Source organism: Anastrepha obliqua, chromosome 3 (assembly GCF_027943255.1).
Source record: "Anastrepha obliqua isolate idAnaObli1 chromosome 3, idAnaObli1_1.0, whole genome shotgun sequence".
Lineage (NCBI taxonomy): Eukaryota > Metazoa > Arthropoda > Insecta > Diptera > Tephritidae > Anastrepha > Anastrepha obliqua.
Window position 1 is genome coordinate 88,239,100 of NC_072894.1, and position 22,748 is coordinate 88,261,847.

Genomic DNA, 22,748 nt, shown 5'->3' on the forward strand with positions numbered 1-22,748 from the left:
TCTAAAATCGCATAAAGCTAAAACATCGAGTTAAAATTAACTTAAAACCACATAAAAAAGTATGCAGAAATTAAACGAAATAGGCTGCTTAATAAATTATTTCGAATGTCTGCAGGAAATTTATATGAAAGCTTGAAATAAACTGGTACTCAAACTTAATTTATTTTGTTTTATTGAAAAGTAATATAGTTTTAAATTTTTTAATCATTATCACTATCTGATAATGGTTTGCACTGTTTGCGAAGTGGTTCCAAATCACCTTCATAATCACAAGATACTGTCTCTGCAATAGATATTTGCGGTAAAGGCAATAAAGGTAGAAAATGGTTGAATGGTATGAGCTTTCAGTCTTTTTGAGAGACTGTATATACGCGGTCTTCCTAACCAAGCCTATATGTACATATGTTTGTTCAAAAAATTTTTGGACGAAATACAAGCCGCTCAACTTCAAAATCGCATAAAAATTATTTGCATAAAACGAGACCTTACAGTGCTTATTCAATATTTTAGATTGTATATGCAAAATGTGCTTGCAAATTATTATTTAACAAACGTATAGAATTAATTGTAGTCAAATGTACATACAACTTCTCTCTTTTGTAACCTTTAACTATGCAAAGTAAAGTAAAGTATATACATACATACATTGCTTTACATAAAAATGAATTAACAATGAAAGTATACACACACACATGCATATACTTTCCGAGTATTTTCATACTATTTTTGTTAGTCCCATCCTACCCACAACCAACTTATTTAAATATTTCACTCAGCTGTTGACCAACTGAGGAAAATGGCAGCAGGTTGCGTGTGCGAGTTGGTCTCTTGACCCTTCACCCAAACTGCTCCATTTCACCCAGTCTTCTCTTGAAGAGCAATTGACCATCGTTATTTTCCGAATGCCTAGAACGACTAGAACTAAGTCTATTCGAGTATTGCCACTGCGCGGCATGTGTTTTGGTCATTTGGTCGCCGAGGGCCGTGGCGTACGCCCGTATTTAAACGTGTACTAGTGGATACGGGAACGTTGTAAATAATCGGTACGCACATGTATTTCGCCGCTGTGTCGCTGAAATTATTTTATTCGTTTAGCTAAGTAAAAGCTTGAATATCGATTTGCTGGCACAACGAAGTGACCTAAGACCTTTTGTTAAAGTGTGTATAATTTCTCGGACAACAAAAGAGTCAAGTTGGAGTGTGTTATTTTTTCAATCGTCTCAATGTTGAAATAGTGATAACTGCATTCTCAAAGTTTTGAAGCCGATATTGTTAAGAGCTGCCAAAAAATTATGAAAATTGAGAGACAACCTCATGTCACAAATCCTGAGCACTTCCCTTCAAATTCTTCTGTAACAGAAACTCACCCCACTCCGAACGCTGGAAGCAATAGCAGTACCAACACCACCGTGGTCAATGATGTAACCAATGAGGCCCCTACAATTGTCGCAACACCGGAGTTGAATAGCAGCATAATCCCTACTGTGCGCACCCAAAATTTCTCTTTCGCTACCACCTACCGACCTCCGCTACATACCAACACCTTTGATAATCGTATCGATTGCTCCCAACCTATAAATATATATCCATATAAACCAATCACAGCCTTTACCGTCCTCAACAACGACGATCCGTCGAACCAGTTTGATAGTGGTAAGCCCAACGCAATTGTGCGCCCAATACGTCGCTTCGAGAAGCCAGAATTGGCGCGGCATACTCGCCAGAATGTGGCAACTGACGAAAATACACCATTGTCACAGCAGCAATCACATTATCAAAAAAAGTATTTCTCCTCCTCCTTCTCCTCGAAGAAAATGACCCACTCGTCCCCGGGGAGGACAAGCGACGAAGATGTTGAACAGTTGAGAGATGAATTGAATCGGAAACTACGTAATCTGCATTATACAACAGCTGCAGATGTGTGGATCAAGTCTAGACATTCTTCAAATGTAGGGAACTTTCCTATGTAAACATTGAGAAATATTATTACAGAGAAATGTCATATACTCCGTACAAAAAATTTGCAAATAAGAAATGCAGCTCTCTTTATAGATATATGAAAAAATGAAAGGTATATGGCACTTCTCAAATATTCCTCTCGAGTTTAAATAGTTCCAAAAATATGATTTATACTTTCACCTAATTCACATACATTCCTAGGCAAGTCCACAAGACCAAGTTGTCAAACGTCCACTCTTCATCACTACAGTACCCTCTGGTGTGTTTTTACCGCCCCCCAAAGAGCCACCCATACCATGGTTTCTAAAACCACACATCTATGCATATTCCTCGCACCCGATGGTGTTAACTAGTAGCGGTGTCGTCGCTCCCGTCACTGACAAGGGCAAACTTCATAACGGCTCGGTAGCGTCAACAACGATAGCTACGGGCGATAAGGTGTCCATGACAAAGTTAAAGCGCCCTACGTTGAATAATGTTCATCCGAATTCGAAACTATATGGAAATGTGACTGCGACTTCGGCTTCGAGCGCTGCGACTTTAAATGGTACGCGGGGCGGTCTGTCGCCTCCTCCATTTCGGTACTCTTTAACGGGTGGCGTACAGCTAACTAAACAACAATTTAAGGAGCAAATTCAGCAACGTCGCGCAAAAAGGTAATCATCGACCCAGGCAACCAAATTTACATATATTTGAGCACAGTATTTCGCCACACTGAATTTTAGTTGAAATTTCTCTCTTCCTTGTATACTCGTACGTGTCATTAGCATTATGAAATAAACAAAAAGGTCTCGAATATGCTTAAAGCAGGGCACATTGAACAGGTAGTAGCAGCAGAGCAGTTGATTTGATTTTCTTCTATTTATTTGTTCTCTAAGTTGTCACATTTATTTAAAAAAAATACTGTAAATCTTCAATCTTAGCTTATAGAAATTGACATTATAAGGATTAAAAGTAATTAATATTATTGTTTTTGCTCTACTGTTGCTACTTGTTCAATGTGTCTTGACTTATAGTAGAATCCACTAAAAACAGGCATTGTTGCTGGTAGAATTTTCTAAATTAATTTTGTTTGTCACTTTGGCTATTTCGATACAATTATTGGCCGAAATTTCCGATTTCATTAATTTCGATTTTTCATTAATTTTCAATCCATGATTAAATGGAAACAAATAGAAATGTTCTGTTTTAATAATTTCATTAACTCATACATAATATTGCACTATAAGAATTGTTATCTTCATATTGTATATCCTAGTCTATGTATACAATAATGGCGGAATAATAAAGGTGAAATACAGGGTCCGGCACCCGAAGTGTAACCAATTAAAAAGGCCTTAAATTTAGTTTGTAAAATTACTTTTATTCAATTCAAAGTAAAAAATTGTGAAAACAATACAAAATTAAGAATCCACTTACTTTAGCTTGATACAACACCTCTTGACTTGACTATGGCCTAGAGACAGTCCAGAAACGAGCTTTGTGAGACGGTGCCGTGTCCTGTTGAAACGTCCATGGTCTGCCAGCGAAATATTTGTCTGCCCACGGCTTCAAAATAACTTCCAGAATACTTTCCCGATAATATTTTGCATTTACCTTGGCGCCAGGCTCGATGAAAACGATTGGAGAGCGCCCATCTGCGGTTATAGCGGACCAAACTATTACCCATGGCGGGTGCTGCATCCTGGTGGCCAAGCGATGACTCAAATTGTGGAAGAACGGTTGGTCAAATAAACCCTATCGTTTTGGGAGTTTACGAATTGCTCAATTTGAAACATTTTTCTCGTCAGAGAACACAATGTACGTAAATTACCGCTTTCGTCCAGGCGAAGCAACTCTTTCGCTCTCTCTTAAGTCAGACCTTTTGCTGCTTCGGTGTGAGATCATGTGCCTTTTGATCTTGTAAGGCTTGTTTTGAAATCATTTTTCAGCTCTTTCGCCATTTGGTTGGCACTTCGTCGGGGATTTCACTCAAGTCGCTTCTTCACTTTTTGAACCATTTCACTTTTTCACTTTTTGAACTATTTCACGTGACCAATCACACTATTACGTTTGAAATCCATTACTGATTGTCTTTTTTCGCGTTTACACTCGGCAAAACGCTTCATTCCGCCTGTAAACTATACTCTGAACTATCATTTAGCCAATTAACGGACAGCTGATGGCCGTGCACCAGCTGCGCGAGCGGTCTGCAGTTGGTTACACTTCGAGTACTGGACCCTGTAACAATCTGTTTCATTTTCGCATTTACTTGTCGGACGTTTCATGTGTTTTTTAATATGTGCATTTAAATATATTTAGGGCAGTTTCGCTGTTATTTCACAATTTTATTTCCTTGCGAAATTGCTTTTTTCTTAAAATGTGTGTGTCGATTCTTCTTTCATGGGTCTTTTCCAAGATTGGCGTATTGTAAATATTTGGTTGGTGGTAGACTTTCCAGGTCTAAAGCCACACTGATAAGGTCCAATCAGTTGGTTGCTGGTGGGCTTCAGCATTTCACACAATACACTCGTTAGAACCTTTTAGGCGGTACAGATTACAGGACCACCATTCTTATAGATTTGACAGAGCACACTTAAATTCCATTTGGCAGGCATGCTTTCATTCGACCATACTTTGCATAGAAGCTGAGGCATGCACCTTACCAGCTCCTCGCCGCCATGTTTGAATAGCTCAACAGGCAGTCCGTCGGCTCCCGTGGCTTTGAAATACACAATTGTGTTCATTTAAAGAACATTACCTTGTATGGCAATAATAATAAATAACAAGTAAGGAAGTGCTAAATTCGGTTCGGACCGAAGTTTTTATCCCCGGGCATATTTTATTAAAATTTAATCAGGACTGGTTGTTAATTTTTGAAATAAAATAAATTCATAGATAATAAGAGTTATAGACGGTCGGACGGAAATTTAGTCTTAACATATTAATAGTGGACGTGGTATTATTCGATCTGTGGCGATTGGTCAAGGAAGGTCTCATAGAAATGCGTAACTGAGATCAGCAGCGCACGGGACCGTTTAAAAATCAACCTTTTTTCCCGGAAAGGACATCACTTTCCCGCCTCGTGCTTTTATTTGGTTGCCAGTAATGGAGCTTAGAGATGCAGGGCTATTAAACCACTTCGAAAAAGACACTAATCAAGGCAGGGCAGTATGACATTTGTGTGGCAGCTGAACGTCGTTTGCCTACCGGTACTAGAAGTTGACAAAAAGCTAAGGTTTGACCTAACGAAAGCCCAGCTGAAGATATTTAAAACGACCAATCCAGACGATGACCTAGACGAGGTAAACGATGCCAATAATCTGTTGGGGAAAATGGGATCGGTGGAAAATTCTGAAAGAAGTGGAAAATTCTGAAAGTAGTTTAGATTAACTTGAAGCTTTCGAAATATGCTTCAGCTAATTTAGTGGGATTCCTGAGATAAGGAATGGCCCTTGGCTGCATATAGGAACTCTGGCTCAGAAACACTAACATGGTGAGTTTTAGCAACAAAAATTTCAACACATACACAAAAAGGTAAGCCTAACTTCATCACGGAATGGACGAATTCGTCTGCTGAATCCTTATCTATACTCATGAAAATCCATTTCTTAGCATAGCCCACTTAAATGCTTCTAGTTGTGTTTTACATATCATGGTGGCCAGCTTTTCGGAAATCGATTCCTTTAAAATTATTTTTCGGTAAAGGGTGTAAGCTCCAATTATATACAGGGTTTTCCAATAACAAGTGTTACAGGTGAATGGATTGCGCTATCGAGAGATGATTAACGATTTTTTATGGCGGAATTGGGTGGTATTGATCTGGACAACGTTTATTTTCAACAAGACTGTGCTATGTGCCACCCAAGCAACGAAACCATTGATCCTTTACGGGAAAAGTTTCCGGACCGTGTTATCTCTCGAAGAGGTGATCACAATTGGCCACCGAGATCTTATGATTTACCACCTTTTGACTTTTTTCTTTGGAGCCACGTAAAAGAGAAGGTCTACGCCAATAGCCTAGGGTCGATTCAAGACCTCAAAGATGGAATTCGTGAGGCTATTGAGGCTATAGGGCAGCCACTTTGCAATTCGGTTATGGAAAATTTCATGAAAAGGATATTGTCCTGCAAGCGTGGTCGTGGTGGTCATTTGCCTGATGTTATTTTCCACTATTAATGGCATACCTTCCTCTTTATAATGAAATAAACATTCGATCATTTCTATTAAAAAATAGCATTTTTCTTTGAATACCAAAATAACACCTCTTATTGGAAAACCCTTATGTAATTGCATGGGACATCAGACCACCAAACGGAAATTTTGACACTATCTACGAGCAAGTTGCTTTTAAAGTCTCCTGTTATTACAATATTTTAATAATTCAAGTTTATGAAATCGGAAAAGCTAACATAACAATTAAGCCTACATATATACTAAATACATAACGTCAACGACGTCAAGAAACAATTTAAAACATTAACTGCATAAACATACAATAAAAAGCAACATCACCACCACGACTACTTTTATCAGCCCTGCAAAGTTGATAACCCTTTACCTTTAATATATCATTACTTTGATATGACAAAAATCAACTTTCCGGGTGTTTTTTAGAACTTAAAATAATAATACAAAACAGAAATATTGTTGGAATGAATTTTTTGATCATAATTTGGCAGATTATTTTAAGCATTTATTTTTTGAATATGATATCCTGCATGTGTCCGTCGCGGCAACGAGTTAAATATTCCATTCGATCAGTCCAATTTTGGCCGTATAGTGTCAGTGGTGGCTTGAATATTGCAATAAATCGATTGTTAAGCGCGCTGTATGGCAAGTTGTGCCGTTTTGTTGGAATGCTTTGTTGGATTAATTTTTGGAAGCAAATAGTTGGCCAGCATAACATTCTCCATTTACTATAACATCATCTCGAAAGAAATAAAGACCGATGATGCCGCTAGTGCTCTACGAACCGCGCGAACATATTTATTTTTTCCTCAATTTTGGAAGCATTGCTCTGGCGTTAAACGACTTAACTTGCTAAATCATACTGAACAGATATGTCAACACATTTTCCCATTCTCAGTTGTGAAATCATAGTTATCGATATCGAAAGTTCTCATGCAGCCGATATATATTGGAATTCGTCAAGTTAAAGTTAAGTTGAATGCGCAAGTAAGTTGTCTTGAAATGAGTGGCTTATTTGCTAAGAATGCGCAGCATGGTAAATAGACAGTCTTTGGAACTCATCGATTTAGAGTCTAGTTATGCCTTTTCATGTTTCTAAACTAACAACTTCCGAAGCTAACTATTTTTATATAAAATTTGCAACCACTTAACCATGCTATTTTTTTACAGAGATACTGCGCCTCAACCCTACCGCAATGTCATGTACGACCGCCGTGTGATACGTGGATCCGTTTTTGGTACTCAACAGCTTTTGGTAAGCACAAATTCTTATATCATTTGCTATACATTCCATCTCAAATCCTTTAACTGCAATATTCTACCCAGGAGGCTCCAATGTAAGATTAAGAAATATTTTGTAAGGAAACCTCTTTTTAATGGTTGTATAATCAAAGGTACAAAAGTAAAAAAATATTATATGAGATTATTCTCCGATATTTTAATTTTCCGATTTTTACTTCAGTTATGTCAAAATTCAAACTGCGTTCCGAAATCCTGTAATCGTAGTAACAGAGATCGGTTTATATGCAATATTTTTTAAAACCGATTTGCTAATTTTTGGTATATACAGGGTTTGATTGCAAAGTAATGAGCCTTATTTTTTTAAGCAGTTTTATTAAACAACTAATATTCTTCAAATATTCCCTTGAACGTGAATACACCGCTGGTAGCGGTCCTTCCACTGCAGGAAACATTTTTTAAACTCATCTGCCGGAATCGCGTTCAATTCGGCTGTCACAGTTTTTTGGATCGCCTCGATGGAGTCGAAACGCCTCCCCTTCAGCTTTTTTTTTCAGGCGCGGGAACAAGAAGTCCGGAGGGGACAGGTCTGGGCTGTAGGGAGAGTGGGGAAGCACCGGAACCCCCATCTTGGCCAATGCAGAGGTGCAGAGGAAGGCGGTGTGCGCCGGCGCATTGTCGTGATGAAGGGTCCAATTGTTGACGAGGTCGGGCCGAACCCGGGCGACGCGGTTTTTCAGCCGCATGAGCACTTCTTTGTAAAATGCTGCGTTTACAGTGCTTCCTGGAGGTACAAACTGTTTAGCTTTACGCAAAATTTGATCGAGTAACGTTGCTCCAACGATCGCTGCATTTTCGCCACTGCAAAATCCTAACACACTTCTAAAACAGCTATCACGCGCGGAGCGATGTTGACTGCACCGCTGTTGCCAGCAAACTGGGACCGGTTTCTAGTGGAAGGGGAAGGTCCAACGATCATTTTCCCCCACCAGCTGATTCGGTTGATCGCTTGGCAGACGCTCCGCGCGGGAAGGCTCATTACTTTTCAACCAAACCCTCTATAGTCAGAGGTCCGAAAAAATGATGATTTCCAATAATTTTTTTAATAGTCAACTGCTTTATTTTACAAAAATAAAAATATAGTAAATACATCATGTTTTGACTTGGCTTTAGTAAAATTAAAAAATAAAAATTAATAATTGTGAAAGTTATCGCTATTTGAGTGGGGCCCGTTTCTCCAGAAGTCCCTCGCGGTGATCATCACAAGTCCTTGGAGTTTCATCTAAAATTAGTCAGACAAGAAAAGTGAGTCGGATTCACTTCAAATTTTCACACAATATTTTTAAGATATTATACTTTAAGAAAATGCAAAAAAAAACATGTTTTGAAAATTCTGATTACCCCTAAACCCCATAAATTAGTAGAAGTTTTTCGATGTTATTGCTGGAAATGCGTTGTCGTTGTTTTATAAGCAGAGAAACTTAATGGTGCATATTTAAACTTTAACAAGTGTATTTCTGCCATTTTATCCGTGACTGAAAAATATAAAATAATTTTTTTCTAATTACTAAATTGGCTACTGCTAGTTGGACGTTCAGCTAGTTGCATCGAACGTATATCCATATATTATTAATTTTCATTCTTATGAGGTTCTGTTTGTAGTTATTTATTTATTATTAAATGATGCTGTACCATTAAGGCTTCTTAGTCTTTTACAATAGATCAACGTTGGAAGTTACAAAGTTCATAATCAATTATTTTTATATTATACAATGCAAACTTAGAACTTAAAATGTTGAAAAAATAACTAAAAAATTTAACTATATATGTATGTATAATTAAAATATATATTGTATGTACCAGGTTGTGCAATAAGGTTTGCGGTTCGAAGAGGGCATTGCTACTCAATTTTGTTATGTTTGTACACCCCTCATATGTGAAGTTTCATTTCAATCTGCCAATTCATTTTTTGATTACAAGTCATTTAGTACCGACGTGCTACAGTATTTTCTACAAAGGAAAAATTCAAGTATAGTGCGTGGATTGAATTTTTTTTGGAAGGTCTAAAAGCAACGGAAATTTATATACGAATGTTGAAAGTGTATAAGAACTTTTCGCCATCAATTAGTACAATAGAGAGATGGGTTGCCAGTCGCCAGAAATCCTAGAAAAAATACTAGATGTCGTATTGAAAAATCGTCAAGTGTCTGAAAGAGATCTCATTGGGCAGTATAAGCAATATTTTGAATGAAGTATTGGGTTTCAGATAGCTGTATGCACAACGGGCGACGCATTTGCTAACAATGGAACAACAACACATTCGAATGCGACTTTCTCAGCAACATTTTGAGCGTTTTCGCAAGGATAAAGTTGATTTTATGCGTGGATTTATTACTATGTATGAGACTTGGGTCTATCACCATGATCTTAAATCAAAACAGGAGGCTAAAGAATCATTCTTCCGCTCCGAAATGAGTTCGTATCCAGGAATTGGCCAAGAAGTTGTTAACATCAGTTTTTTGGGATGCGAAAGGAATTTTGTTTGTGTATTAGTTGCAAACTCTTAAACAATAAATTCTGAATATTACTGTACCTTTTTAGACTAACTAAAGGAAAAAATTCGTGAAAAAAGTCCCAGTTTGCAAAAGAAAAAAATTATTTTTCATCAGTACAATGCACCGTATCACAAGATCATTTTGACAATGGCTAAAATCAATGAATTAAAGTTCGAATTGTTGGAGTATCCACCGTATTCACCAGATATAGCCCCTAGCGACTTCCCAGACCTAAAAAAATTCATGCGTGGAAAGCGGTTTCCATCAAATGATGAGGTGATATTAGCTGGGAAAGCGTATTTTACATCCGTTCCAGGTTCTCACTTCAGGTATGGGATTCATAAATAGGGGTCGCGTTGGAGGGGGGAAGTGTACTGATGCGCAGAGAGGCTGTACTGAATAATAAAGTGCGTTTCAAACTATAAAATTTGTGTTTTTCTTATCGAACCGCAAAACTTTTTGAACAACCTAGTATATATTATGTATACATTTGTGTAACAACATTAAGACGCACGCCACAAATAGGAAGAAGAGTTCGGCCAAACACCCAAATAATATTTAGCTAGCTTTCCTCTAGCCTCTAATGATGTAAACACCCCTGAAAATCTTAGGCCGCGTAAAATAGTATAAATGTTACTTACAACTTTATTAACATGGAAAATCTCCAAGGAGCGACTCCTATTAGAATAACTCTTTTTCATATTAATATTTACTCCGCAGAATACAAACAATTTCAACAAATCCTGTTAATAAAAATAGGTAAATAAAATGTACAGAGAGAACGTAGGTTCGAATCTCGGTGAAGCACCAAAAGTAAGAAAAACATTTTTCTAATAGCGGTCGCCCCTCGGCAGGCAATGACAAACCTCCGAGTGTATTTCTGCCATGAAAAAACTCCTCATAAAAATATCTGCCGTTCGTAGTCAGCTTGAAACTGTACGTGCCTCCATTTTGTGGAACAACATCAAGACGCACACCACAAATAGGAGGAGGAGCTCGGCCAAACACCCAAAAAGGGTGTACGCGGGTGTATAAATAAAATGTAGTGTAATTTTTTTGTCTTCCTAAAAATCATCTACCGTTCGGAGGTGCAACTAATATTTGTTAGGAAGTACATATGTACTCGTATCATCAATTATATAAATCGAGCCATCTTGTATGTATATGTGTTTAAAACTAAATAAGGCCTTTGAAATAAAAATCATTACAGTAATATGTCGATTTAAGTCTTGGTCGACGACGTAAATAGAATTTTCAGTCTTCCATATAACTACAATGGCAAGGTTATTGATTATTATAATCAAAATAAGTTGCATACTTAATTCCATTCCGTACTAAAAAAATTATGATACAAAATGTACATAAACACATTGAAAGTATAAAATAAATTAGCAATTAAGAGTTATTTTCGACCTAATTTAAGTACATTTCAAGGTCAAAAAGTATGAGAAATGCAATGAAGTTCCAAATTGGAAAATTTGTGATATAAAATATAAAAGGTAAGAATCGAGCAATATATATTTAAACGACATAAGTCATCACAACGTTGACCAAGCGAACGGATTACCGATATTACTGTATCTGAATCACCATACGGGTGTAAAAGTACACGTATATTCTTTCCCGACTTCCCCTCATATTTTTTCCAAATATGTTAATATACATAGTTAACTTTTCTTTTCTTTATTCTATCGCTTTAAGGAAAATTCTGATCCCTTCGATAAAGCAGCTGAGATTCGTCGACGGCACGCCATTCGGAAGCAGAAAGTTTGCCGAAATCAACGTAATGTTCTTGGTACACCTCCACCAGTCAACGGTCGTCGACATGAAGTTATTCAAACTGAAAAATATTTGGAAGAGCTGGTGCAACGTCCTCCTGAGTTCTCGGTGAATACACAAACCGATTTATTCCTCGAGAAACCACCAGAGCCTCCTTATGTTCCGGCTAAAGTTGGTGTTGATGCAGCCACTGAAATTGACGATGGCGAACTCTTCCACTTCGATGCTGAGGCACAGCCTATAATCGACATACTAGTGGATGCTTGCATTGAGCAAGGAATTTTGGAGGTGGCGCACGAACAGGATATTACAGCTCTTCGGCAGAAGCAAGCCGAGTATTTCTAACTGATAATTTCACATTTGAGTATCCTTATAAATATTTATGCTTTCGTTGCAGATTCCTTGCCCAACGTGAAGCCGAATTAGCAGAACTACGCCGCCTTGAAGCTGAGGAGCTACGCTTACAGGCTGAAAAGGTGCGCCGTCTACAACAAGATGCTATCACCAAGGGATTAGATGAAGAAATGCAGAAGAGCGTAACTGCTGCCAAATTATTGCAAGGCCATATTGCTGGTTTACTACCAGAAGTATTGGACAATCTTGAACCGGCTACTGATGCTGCAAAGAAAGAACATCTCATGAAGACCGTCGCTCCATGGTTGACTGTCGAAGTAGCAGAAGAAGTTGGACATATCGTAGACTCGCGTGAGATTCTGACAGTCATCATACAAGAGATTATTAAGCAGCGTGCTACTGCGTATGCTGGTTACAAGGAGGAAATGCCACTGGAAACACTAATAGAGCGTGGCGAAGACGTGATAGAAGAGGAGATGAAAGACGAGCTGTGCACTTGTGAATCGAGCGATTTGAGCACTAAATGTGATGACTCGTCGAAGAAGGTGTGATTATCAGAAGAAGTTTATTTCTAGGAGGTTCAATTACTTAATCCCTCGATCTTTGTACAAACGAAATTAGTAATCTTCATGAAACAACTTTTCTGTAAACCTACGCATGTAATCTTACAAGCTAATACCACCAGTGGATACGTAAGATATGTTTAAAAAATTGTTAATAAAAAAGTTTCATTGATTAAATTATGCACGCGTGTCAGATATCTCAGGCAATCATCAACATGAAAACTAAGCTATTGATATTGCATTGTAATATTATTTATTAAATAGACATGATTTAGTCCAAAAGCCCACCGTAAATATGCATTATGATCGACCAACAAAGTAAAATTTACTCTGTATCAATCCACAAATAGCACTCACAGTATCAATCCCAGATATCATTCAATGGCTAGGCTGAGTATATTCACAAATACATTATTTCTCGCTTAAAACACGGTTATAAGCATTTCCCGCTTATAAGGATTAGACAAAGTTTAAGAAAATTTCACCTATTTAAATATACTAAAAAGCAAGATATAAGCGTCCTGCTTATAAGTATATCCCGCTTACAAGCACCGAAAATCTGGTTATCTTCCCGCTTATAGCATTGTAATTAAATGTTGCACGGCCTGGGTACACTCAGAATTCAATCGAAAATTACATGGTTTTTTTTAAGTACTAATTAACGAACTCCTACTTAGTATAAATATGAATGAATGAACCAAAAGTCAGTAGCAATGTCTATTGATCTCTGTGCACTTGAAATTTATGCATATACATACATACATATATTTCTTCAAACAAACGAGATCTCAATTAGTTCTAATTTTGAATGGAAACTTATTCATTTCGCTGGAGTAATGCTTATAACAACAGATGATAGATTACCGGGGACTCGGCAATAGAATCCTGCGTTCTCATTTCACACTCTTCCAATCAGTCCTGGTTCAGACCATAGATGACTAGATGCGAAACTCTTTTTGTTTTCTGAGTCACCGAATTTAGTGTTGGGTGCTTTGGTTTCGAAGTAAGCCTGTATCACCCACACATATATATATATATATATACAATAAAAATAAACAAAATTAGTATAAAATACATAAATAAGCAAAAAAAAAAAAAACAATCAAAAATTAAGATTTTAATGAAATCATCCATAATGGAAACATAAAAATAATAAAGACAAAAACATAATTATAAAGAATTACATAAAATTTGAATATAAAATAAAAATTGAACAACAAAAACAAATTTGTGAAACAACAATAACAATAAGTAAAAGCAAAATGAAAATAAAACTAACGATTAACAATTAACGAAGATAACCTTTAATTTTTTATAGTTTAAAAAATAGTCAATAAAAGTAGGTTTGCAAAATATCCCAAACTTAGTTGATCACAACTCAAATTCAAATGAAAAACGAACTATTTTGCGGCAGTTACTTTTGGTGCCTTACTTCTGGCAGCCCGCCAATTCGTTTATCAGCTGTTCACCACCCCATGAGTGGTAACGCTGCTAAGTCTTAAAAAGAGGTTCTGGGTTCGCTCTCACACAAAATGTGAGAGTTTCGCATCTTATTATCTATGATCTATAGTTCAGACGGTAACAAAGTAACAAGCGCGGAGACTGAGTTGATTTTTTTCGTAAAAATTTCAGTTCTTTCGTAAACACCACCGCCCCTCCGTCACAACCCACATGACGTAACCAAATCAGCTAATTCACTGAGAGCTGGTTAACTACTGCATTCTGTATGTCGTGCTTATAGCGAGGATTATAGAGGATGTGAATATACTTACATATAAATACATATGCACGGTCAAAGCTTATAAACTGAAGAAAAACTTTTTACTTTGTTGGTCGACCGGAATGAATTTTTACAGTCTAATTGAGATTGAAGTTGATGATTTGGAATTAAAACTAATTTTACTGATGTTTTTCAAACTAAATGGAGAAATTCTATAGTAAAAAAATTATGGTTAATTTTCTATGTTATATTATCATACCAATATTACGAATAAATATTATTATACACATTTTATAGTTGTTGTTTATGGGCATATCGAATCATTAAAATCAACCAGCGCAACGGGAAATATGTATGAGTGATTACTCTAGACTTCTTCTCTTATTAATTGGCGCGATAACCGCTTTCGCGATTTTGGCCGAGTTTAACAAAGAGCGCCAGTCGTTTCTTTCTCGTGCTAACCGGCGCCAATTGGACACATCAAGTGAAGCCAAGTGCTTCTCCCCCTGATTTTTCCAACGCAGAGGAGGCCTTCCTCTTCCTCTGCTACCACCAGCTAGTACCGCATCGAATACTTTCAGAGCCGGAGCGTTTGTATCCATTCGGACGACATGACCCAGCCAACGTAGCCGCTGGATCTTTATTCACTGCGCTATGTCTACGTCGTCGTAAAGCTCATACAGCTCATCGTTCCATCGTTTGCGATATTCGCCGTTGCCAACGTGCAAAGGTCCAAAAATCTTCCGCATAATCTTTCTCTCAAACACTCCCAGGGACGCCTCATCGGATGTTGCCATCGTCCAAGCTTCTGCGCCATACTTAGGACGGGCATTATGAGAGCCTTGTAGAGTTTTACTTTTGTTCGTCGAGAGAGGACATTACTGCTCAGTTGACTACTTAGTCCAAAGTAGCACTTGTTGGCAAGAGAGATTCTACGTTGGATTTCTAGGCTGACATTGTTATAGGTGTTAATGTTGGTTCCTAAATAAAAGAAGTCTTTTACAACCTCGAAATTATAACTGTCTACAGTGACGTGGGTGCCGATACGCGAGTGCGCCGACTGTTTGTCTGAAGACAGGAGGTACTTCCTTTTGTGCTCGTTCACCACCAAACCCATTCGCTTTGCCTCTTTATCCAGATTGGAGAAGGCAGAACTAACAGCGCGGTTGTTAAGGCCGACGATGTCAATATCATCGGAATACGCCAACAATTGTACGCGAGGGATAAGCAATAAATCCAGAAAAATTAATCTAATCGTTCACATATGGCAGGTTATCTACAAAATTGACCATCAGCTGTCAAAACTGTTTTGAAAGGTTTTTCTTCATAGAAATAAATTTGGTGAAATAGTTTAGTATTTTTTATTTGTTTAATTATTATTGACAATTTTTCAACTTCATTTGTAAAAAATAGCTCTCTTTATTTTTCTTTGACTTTTTTTTTGTACTGATTTATATTTATTCACTGCATTTAAAGTGAATTAATAAAAAAAACTTCAAATTCTTTGGAAAAACAACAACGAAAGCAGAATGCAGTGCGTTAAGCCATACTGCACCACAAATATTCATCGAGATTAGTACGCAAGAAACTATTGCTGTCTGCAGAAAATATAGAAAAACGCGTGTCTTTTGCTTTTAATCACATTTCCGAACCAGAAGATTATTGGAACGAGGTTATATTTTGCGACGAGACAAAAATAATCCTGTATTACAACGTTGGACCGACTAGAGTGTGGCGCAAGCCTTTGACAGCTTAACAGAATCGAAATATAATTCACACGGTCAATCTTGGAAAAATTTCAGTTATCGTTTGGGGGTGCACTTCAAGTAAACTTTAAGTTTATTGACGGCACAATGAACGCCAAATAATATTTAAATATATTAAAAAAAATAAGTCGGCATTGCTAAAAAAATAAGGTTTATCACTGGGAATCAGGGCCGTAGAGAGCATATCCGGGCCCCGGGGGAAAATTGCAAATGCGGGCCCTTTCCAATGATATCTGATTCATATAAATACGTATAATCTCGAGTCCGGGCCCCTCTGAAAACCCCGGGTCCGGGGGAAAAAGTACCCGACCCCCCCTCTCGTCGGGCCTGCTGAGAATAAACCAAATTTTTAATTTTACCAAGATAACGGATCAAAGTATAAGGAGCATAAAGTGTTATAAATACACAAGCTCAGATTCCCGACATAAATGTGATTGAAAATTTGCCTTTTTGAAGAAAAACATCATAAAAGGCATCCAAAGAATGCAGTAGCATTAAAAACTGCAATGATGGCCGAATATACCGAACGTATACGACATAAAAAAATTGATATATTCCATGAAAAAGCGCTTGCAAAATTTTATTAAAACAAACAGTTATAATACCAAATATTAAATTAATCAAAAATAAAAAATTTACTCTGAAAGATAAGTGCAACTTGTGTGAGTTGTTGTTCTTAAAAACAGGGCCCAAATCCGCAAATTGTTACACCAAACTGTTTTAATCAATATGGACTTTTTATTTCAAATATGTATGAACCACTGAACCACTAAATATTCATCCAATAGACTACGTACCCCTGCAGTTTTGCGAATTCAATATATTCCCATCTTAATGGGAAAATAATTATTTACAGTCTGTTATATATTAATATATATTACATATGTAATTTTTGTACAATTAAGGTCTATTATGTTCTTTTACCAATGTAAGAAGAATCTGTCATTATTATTTTTTTTGTTTTTGTTTTCTTAATTACACTGTAAATCTTATAGTTAGATCAGTCGGTGTAGGTCGCTTTAATCTTCGCTTGATAAATTCTGCCGGTACTATTTTACGCATTTGTTCGTTTTGGTAGACTGACAGTCGCTGTATATGCTTAGTGCTACATTTTGTGATTGTTTCTTGGATTGTGTCTACGTTTAAGTCATTGGAAATAAACCAACCAGCTTTTCTTATATTTCGTGTATGAGCTGAAGATTTGTGTTTTCAGCCGTTCCCTATATTTCTATTTCGTATTTCCAAATAAGATTGTTTTGTATATCGTCCCCTTATTATAAAGTGATAGTTTTGATGTTCGTCCGATTAGCCAATTTAATTGCCGGTACTTATTCTTAACTTGATTTCTTTTGTTAATGATATGCTGTTTCCATGTTAGTTTTTCATCAATAGTTATTCCAAGATTGCAGATTTTTATTTTGCTGTTTTTAAAGTAAGATTATATTTTGATGTCTTTTTGTTTGTAAATATAACTTGTATAGTTTTGTCTTTATTAACTTCTATACCCCATTCGTCAAACCAGTTTACTGTATTGCTTATTAATTTTTGAACTGTAAAGGTCGCCAGTTTTTCGTCAATGTTTGATGCCATTAATACAGTATCATCCGCGAACGTTGCTATCATCGCATTATCTGTTGTCGGAGTTGGCACATCTGCGGTGTATATTGGATATAAAAGAGGATCTAATACACTGCCTTGCAGTACTCCAGCTGTCATTGGTAGGATATCGGAATATTCGCCTTCATATGTATGTATCTTAGTAGTTTTGTGGAAAGATTCGTTTGAGCATATGCAAAAGTCCTTTATGCCAAACTTTATCACAGGCTTTTGCAATGTTCAGGTATACAGCTACACAATATTTTTTGTCATTCACATCGTTAAGTACAAATAAATAATATAACATTTATCTTGCTTTACAATCATTTGTCTGAAATAAAAGAAAGAAATATAAAAATATGCTTGTTTTTAATTTGTAGTTGGTGAGACAAATATTTAGTGACAGAATGATTTAAGTTTAGTGATCTAGGGTTAATGCAAATATTTCGTTTTTAATATAACAATTCAAATACCAACTAATTATGTTGTACTTCTTACTAAAGGCCTAAAAATTGTCTAAGTAAATTATAAAAACTGTTTTTGATACTTCATGATTCATAATATCGGGCACAATGATGTTCATATGAATGTGCGCTGGATTTCTTGCGTAATTGTGGCATATGTGTGGTGTACACGAGTATTCACTTACATAAACATATATATGTACAATATCCAGTTTTTTATGATTTCATTAACATTCTCTGCTCTGCTACAACGAACCTCCGACAGATGCCCCGCCAGAGATGGTACGGGGAACTCCAATGGTAGGTTGAAACCTAAGAATTTATAAAACTTTGTCTTAGCTAATGTATTGTAGCATACTGGCAATGGCGCCATCTAGATTTGAAACACTTGGCATATTAGTGCTCCCACATTAATATTAATATTTTACTTATTTAGTTATTTACTATTAAAGTCAAACATAGAACCATGGGTTATGTTTACAATTATTGACTTTAGAATAGTTTCCATAATTAAATCGTAGGTTAAAAGATTAACAGTAAAATCAAAATTAAAATTAAAGTTACAGCTAGTGGTAAAGAAGTTAAGGTTTGAGAAGGTATTAAAAAAGGAAGCCAGGTAAAAATAGTAGTAGTAGGAGTAGGGATTAATTGGAATAGATTGAAATAATGAGAAATCATTTGAGTATATTCCCCAATTTTCGGCAAGGTAGCGAAGCAATTTATGTTTGAAGCACGAGTTTTCTTTGATACGTTTAATTTTATGAGGTAAGGTATTCCAAACACAAAGTATTGAAGTTCAGACATCAAACAACTGCATTAACGACTGCAAGTTTAACGAACGGCAAGACTTTGAAAACATAAGTCGTTCTTTAAGGTATCTGGGTTCTTAAGTATTTATAATCTTCTGGAGTAAATCCAAACATTTAAACCTAAGCAAATCGTCAAAAGATACGGAAGCAATTTTTCGCAAAAACAGAAATGTGGTCATAACGTTTTTCACGGTAAACGTATCTTGTAATGTTGTTATATAAAACATTAAGCTTACTACGGCACACACTATCACAAGGAGTATATATCTCACAACCATACAGTAACGTTGGTAACAAATATGTTTTAGCTGGTAGCAGTCGATTTGCCTATGGCAATAAAGATGTGGTTGCTCCATGTCAAAGTTCTATTAAATGTAACTCCTAATTTTTTAATAATGTCCCCATATTTAATCACAGCGTCATTTAGTGTGACTTCTATATACCTATCGAGCTTGAGATATTTTTTGTATATAACGATACATTGGGACTTATCAGGATTAAGAATTAATGTCAGAACAGAATTGTCAGAAGCCCACTGGCTTGTGAGTCTCAAGTCAGAATTCAAATTACTGATGCAAATACCAATGCCGCTAATGGGACAACTAACAGATAATTGAATCTCATCGGCATATAAGTACATGGACATCAGTATATTTAATCACACTAAACAAATCATCAATGTACAAGACAAATAAAAGAAGGAGAAGGATGGCCGGTTCTTACCATGGCCGGTTTTTATCATTGACTTGTTTGTGTATAAATGGTACGAAACGATCAAAGAGCGAGCTAACGTTTTCTTTAGTGAGGCTAATTTGCTCATTACTAGATATTAAGTTACGGCTACTTCAACGCCAGGGTGGACAAGGGAGGCAAACATCCGGAAACGGACAGAGGCTGATCGACTTCGCCGAGGCCCGAAACATGGTAGTCGCAGCACCAGATTCCAGCATAATACGACACACCAAGTTACCTGGCTGTCTCCTGATCGATCATATTGTGATAGATGGAAGACACGCTTCTAGTGTATTAGATGTACAATCCGAGGAGCCAAGATCGATTCGGATCATTACCTCGTTGCAGCCAAACTGCGCACACGCCTCTGTACAGCAGAAAATGTACATCTATCTACGCATAGAATGTTCAACAACGAAAAGCTGCAATCACAACAGACAGCCAGAAGATTCGCCACTCGACTCTCACTCCTGCGGTTGGTACGTCGCGGTATGTCATGTTGCCGCAGAAAATCGGGCGTAACGCGAGCCATGTGGGCTCGCTACCGAGAGCTAAAAAAAGAAGAGAGACGTATTAACCGAAAGAAGAAACGGGAGACCGAAATACGTGAGTGCGAGGAGCTTTAGATGCTGGCCAATAGAAGCACTTTTGCAGCTTGCCGCTCTACTTAGGTGAAAGTCACAAAACACAAAACATGGAGCAGTTGATTACATTTGCTACACATGGAGTTCCGTGTCTAACACATAGATGGCACTAGTTTTATTGCATTTACGTCTTTTTCAGTTAGTACCAACCTTAAAAAGTAGCTATTAAAATTTCATGATATTCTATTCATCAGTTCATTGTTGTGCTAAGACTGAAGAGATCTATTTTGAGGCAAAAGGTAAGTCGTTCTACAAAAGTGGAATTGAAATGTTAGAGCGACGCTGGATTGATAATTGCGTTGTTCTTGATGGAAATTACGTTGACGAATAAAGCTAATTTTGAAAAAAAGTAGTTTCTTTGTTAAGCCCGGGGTTTTCAGCCAAACAGGTAGCATGTTTTTTTAGTCAAAATCACTGGAATTTCTAAGTTGACTGTAAAGCTGATACATCAGGTCCTGAGCCCAGACTGGAGTTAACCGGAATAGTTTTTGGAACTCTCCTGGAGTCAAATTGAAAGTATTTTACACATCTCGGAGTAAACGTCGATCTACAGATTGAGGACCTTTCTAACCGATAAGTAATAAGCCAAATTCATAATAATATTGTAATAATGTAATTTTACCGTTTTACCTTAAGCCAAAAATTCTTATTTCTGTTTTCGATTAGCTTGCGATAATCGACTTGTTAACCACAACAGCTTAGTTTGCCTCGATTCTCGTTATGTAATGGGTTGCCAAATAGCAAAATCGATAGCAATGCGGATATCGTTAAAATATGTTAGTGAATTCCACTACTGAGCATCCACGCAACATGTAAAGTTGGATGGAAAAAAGGTTCCAGCAGAGCAGTTGGCAATATACTCGTACGTATGGCTGAATAACCCTTCAGTAACAGAAGCACCAGCATCATCGCAAACAGTTTCCTCTCCAACTTGATGACCTGAAAATTTAACATTAACTATAAAATCTCTATTATTTTCAAAACAAAATAGTCTATCGTATGCAGAATACATATCACATATTAAATTAAATTAAATATACTGTAGATAAATAAAATAGATTTCGTTTACCAATACACTTTAATATAATTGAAAGGCACAATGCACACGCTTAAATATACAAGGATTTATTTTTGTCTAAATCAGAAGGATATTCTCTTGTTTGCCAGTGGATTGAAAATCTGTGGTTTTCTAGCATAAAAAATGTGAAATACGCCATTTTATTCAAGTACAAGATTACTTTCATTTACTCTCAGTTCAGTGTTAGAAGAATAAGAAAATAATTATGTACATTTAACCACTAGCTTTGATTGCCTCGACCGCAAAATCTGCATGCATGTATATGTACGAGTACTTGTAAACATACATACATATGTATATACCAATTGTAGCACAATGCACAACAGGCGATTGTGTTGTGTGAAAATGTATTATATGAGTATATTTCCCTGTAGGGAACAACTGAAGTTTTATAATAGACTTCTTTCTCTCTACTACTGACTATTTTAGTAGATATTGAAAATTTTCCAAAAATAAAATACATTGACTAAATCTAAACTATTTCCTCTCAGAAAGATACAGATAGCCAATAACCTGGAATTGGAACTATTCGAGAAAAACATAATTTTTGGAAGATTACCGTGCGAAATGTACTGACGTGAACTGTCACGTTATCACATTTCTTGGGACGATATCAGAGGGTATCGCTGAAAGATTTGTTATACATACATACAAAGGCTATAAGAGCCCTGTAGTACGACCAGTGGCAAGATACCCATTTTGACTAGCACTTTCTCATGGCCCTGTAACCTTGGCCATTATCAAATTGTGTTATTGCTGATGTTAAAAAACATAAAATAGAATGTTTAATACGAGTTCAAAAAAGATTAGGAAACACAATATTAAATATTAAATATAAATATAATAAATGTAGTTTAAAAATTTTAGTCAGTGAGAACTAGTGGCAAGCTAAGTGGTGAGCCCAGTGACAAACCTGCCAACAAGAGGGAGTAAATTCACATTTTACACTAAAGATAGTTATCCCATAGATGCTATTGTTACCCTACGCTAGCAGAGCGAAGTGTAAATGTAAACTCATCAACGAAGACACATTTCGTGTGGCAAGTTGATTTTTTCTTGTCAGACCACTCTGGCTAATTAGCAATTGTTCTCTCTCTCTCTCTTCTCGGTAAGGTTGCCAATGAATTGAAAATTAATTTGAAAGTTTACTAATTTTACCTAATATATTTAAATATAATGAATTAATGTTGTTATTTCACTTCCAACGAGAGCATCGCAAAACTTTGGCTAAGAAAGGACGGAAACTTATTCCCATATCTAATACATAAAATACATCTTGTAAGCAAAGTAATCAATACCTGGTTGATAATGCTTCAAGCT

General features: G+C 36.6%; 1 protein-coding gene across 1 annotated transcript; it reads left to right on the forward strand.

Annotated features, from left to right (window-relative positions):
• Positions 1 to 972: 972 nt before the first annotated feature.
• LOC129240987 (uncharacterized) lies at positions 973 to 14,633 on the forward strand. Its single transcript, XM_054877094.1, has 5 exons — positions 973 to 1,949; positions 2,161 to 2,615; positions 7,300 to 7,384; positions 11,625 to 12,037; positions 12,100 to 14,633. The coding sequence occupies exons 1-5, from the start codon at positions 1,293 to 1,295 to the stop codon at positions 12,605 to 12,607; spliced, it is 2,118 nt and encodes a 705-aa protein (XP_054733069.1). The 5' UTR covers positions 973 to 1,292; the 3' UTR covers positions 12,608 to 14,633.
• The last annotated feature ends 8,115 nt before the right edge of the window (positions 14,634 to 22,748 follow it).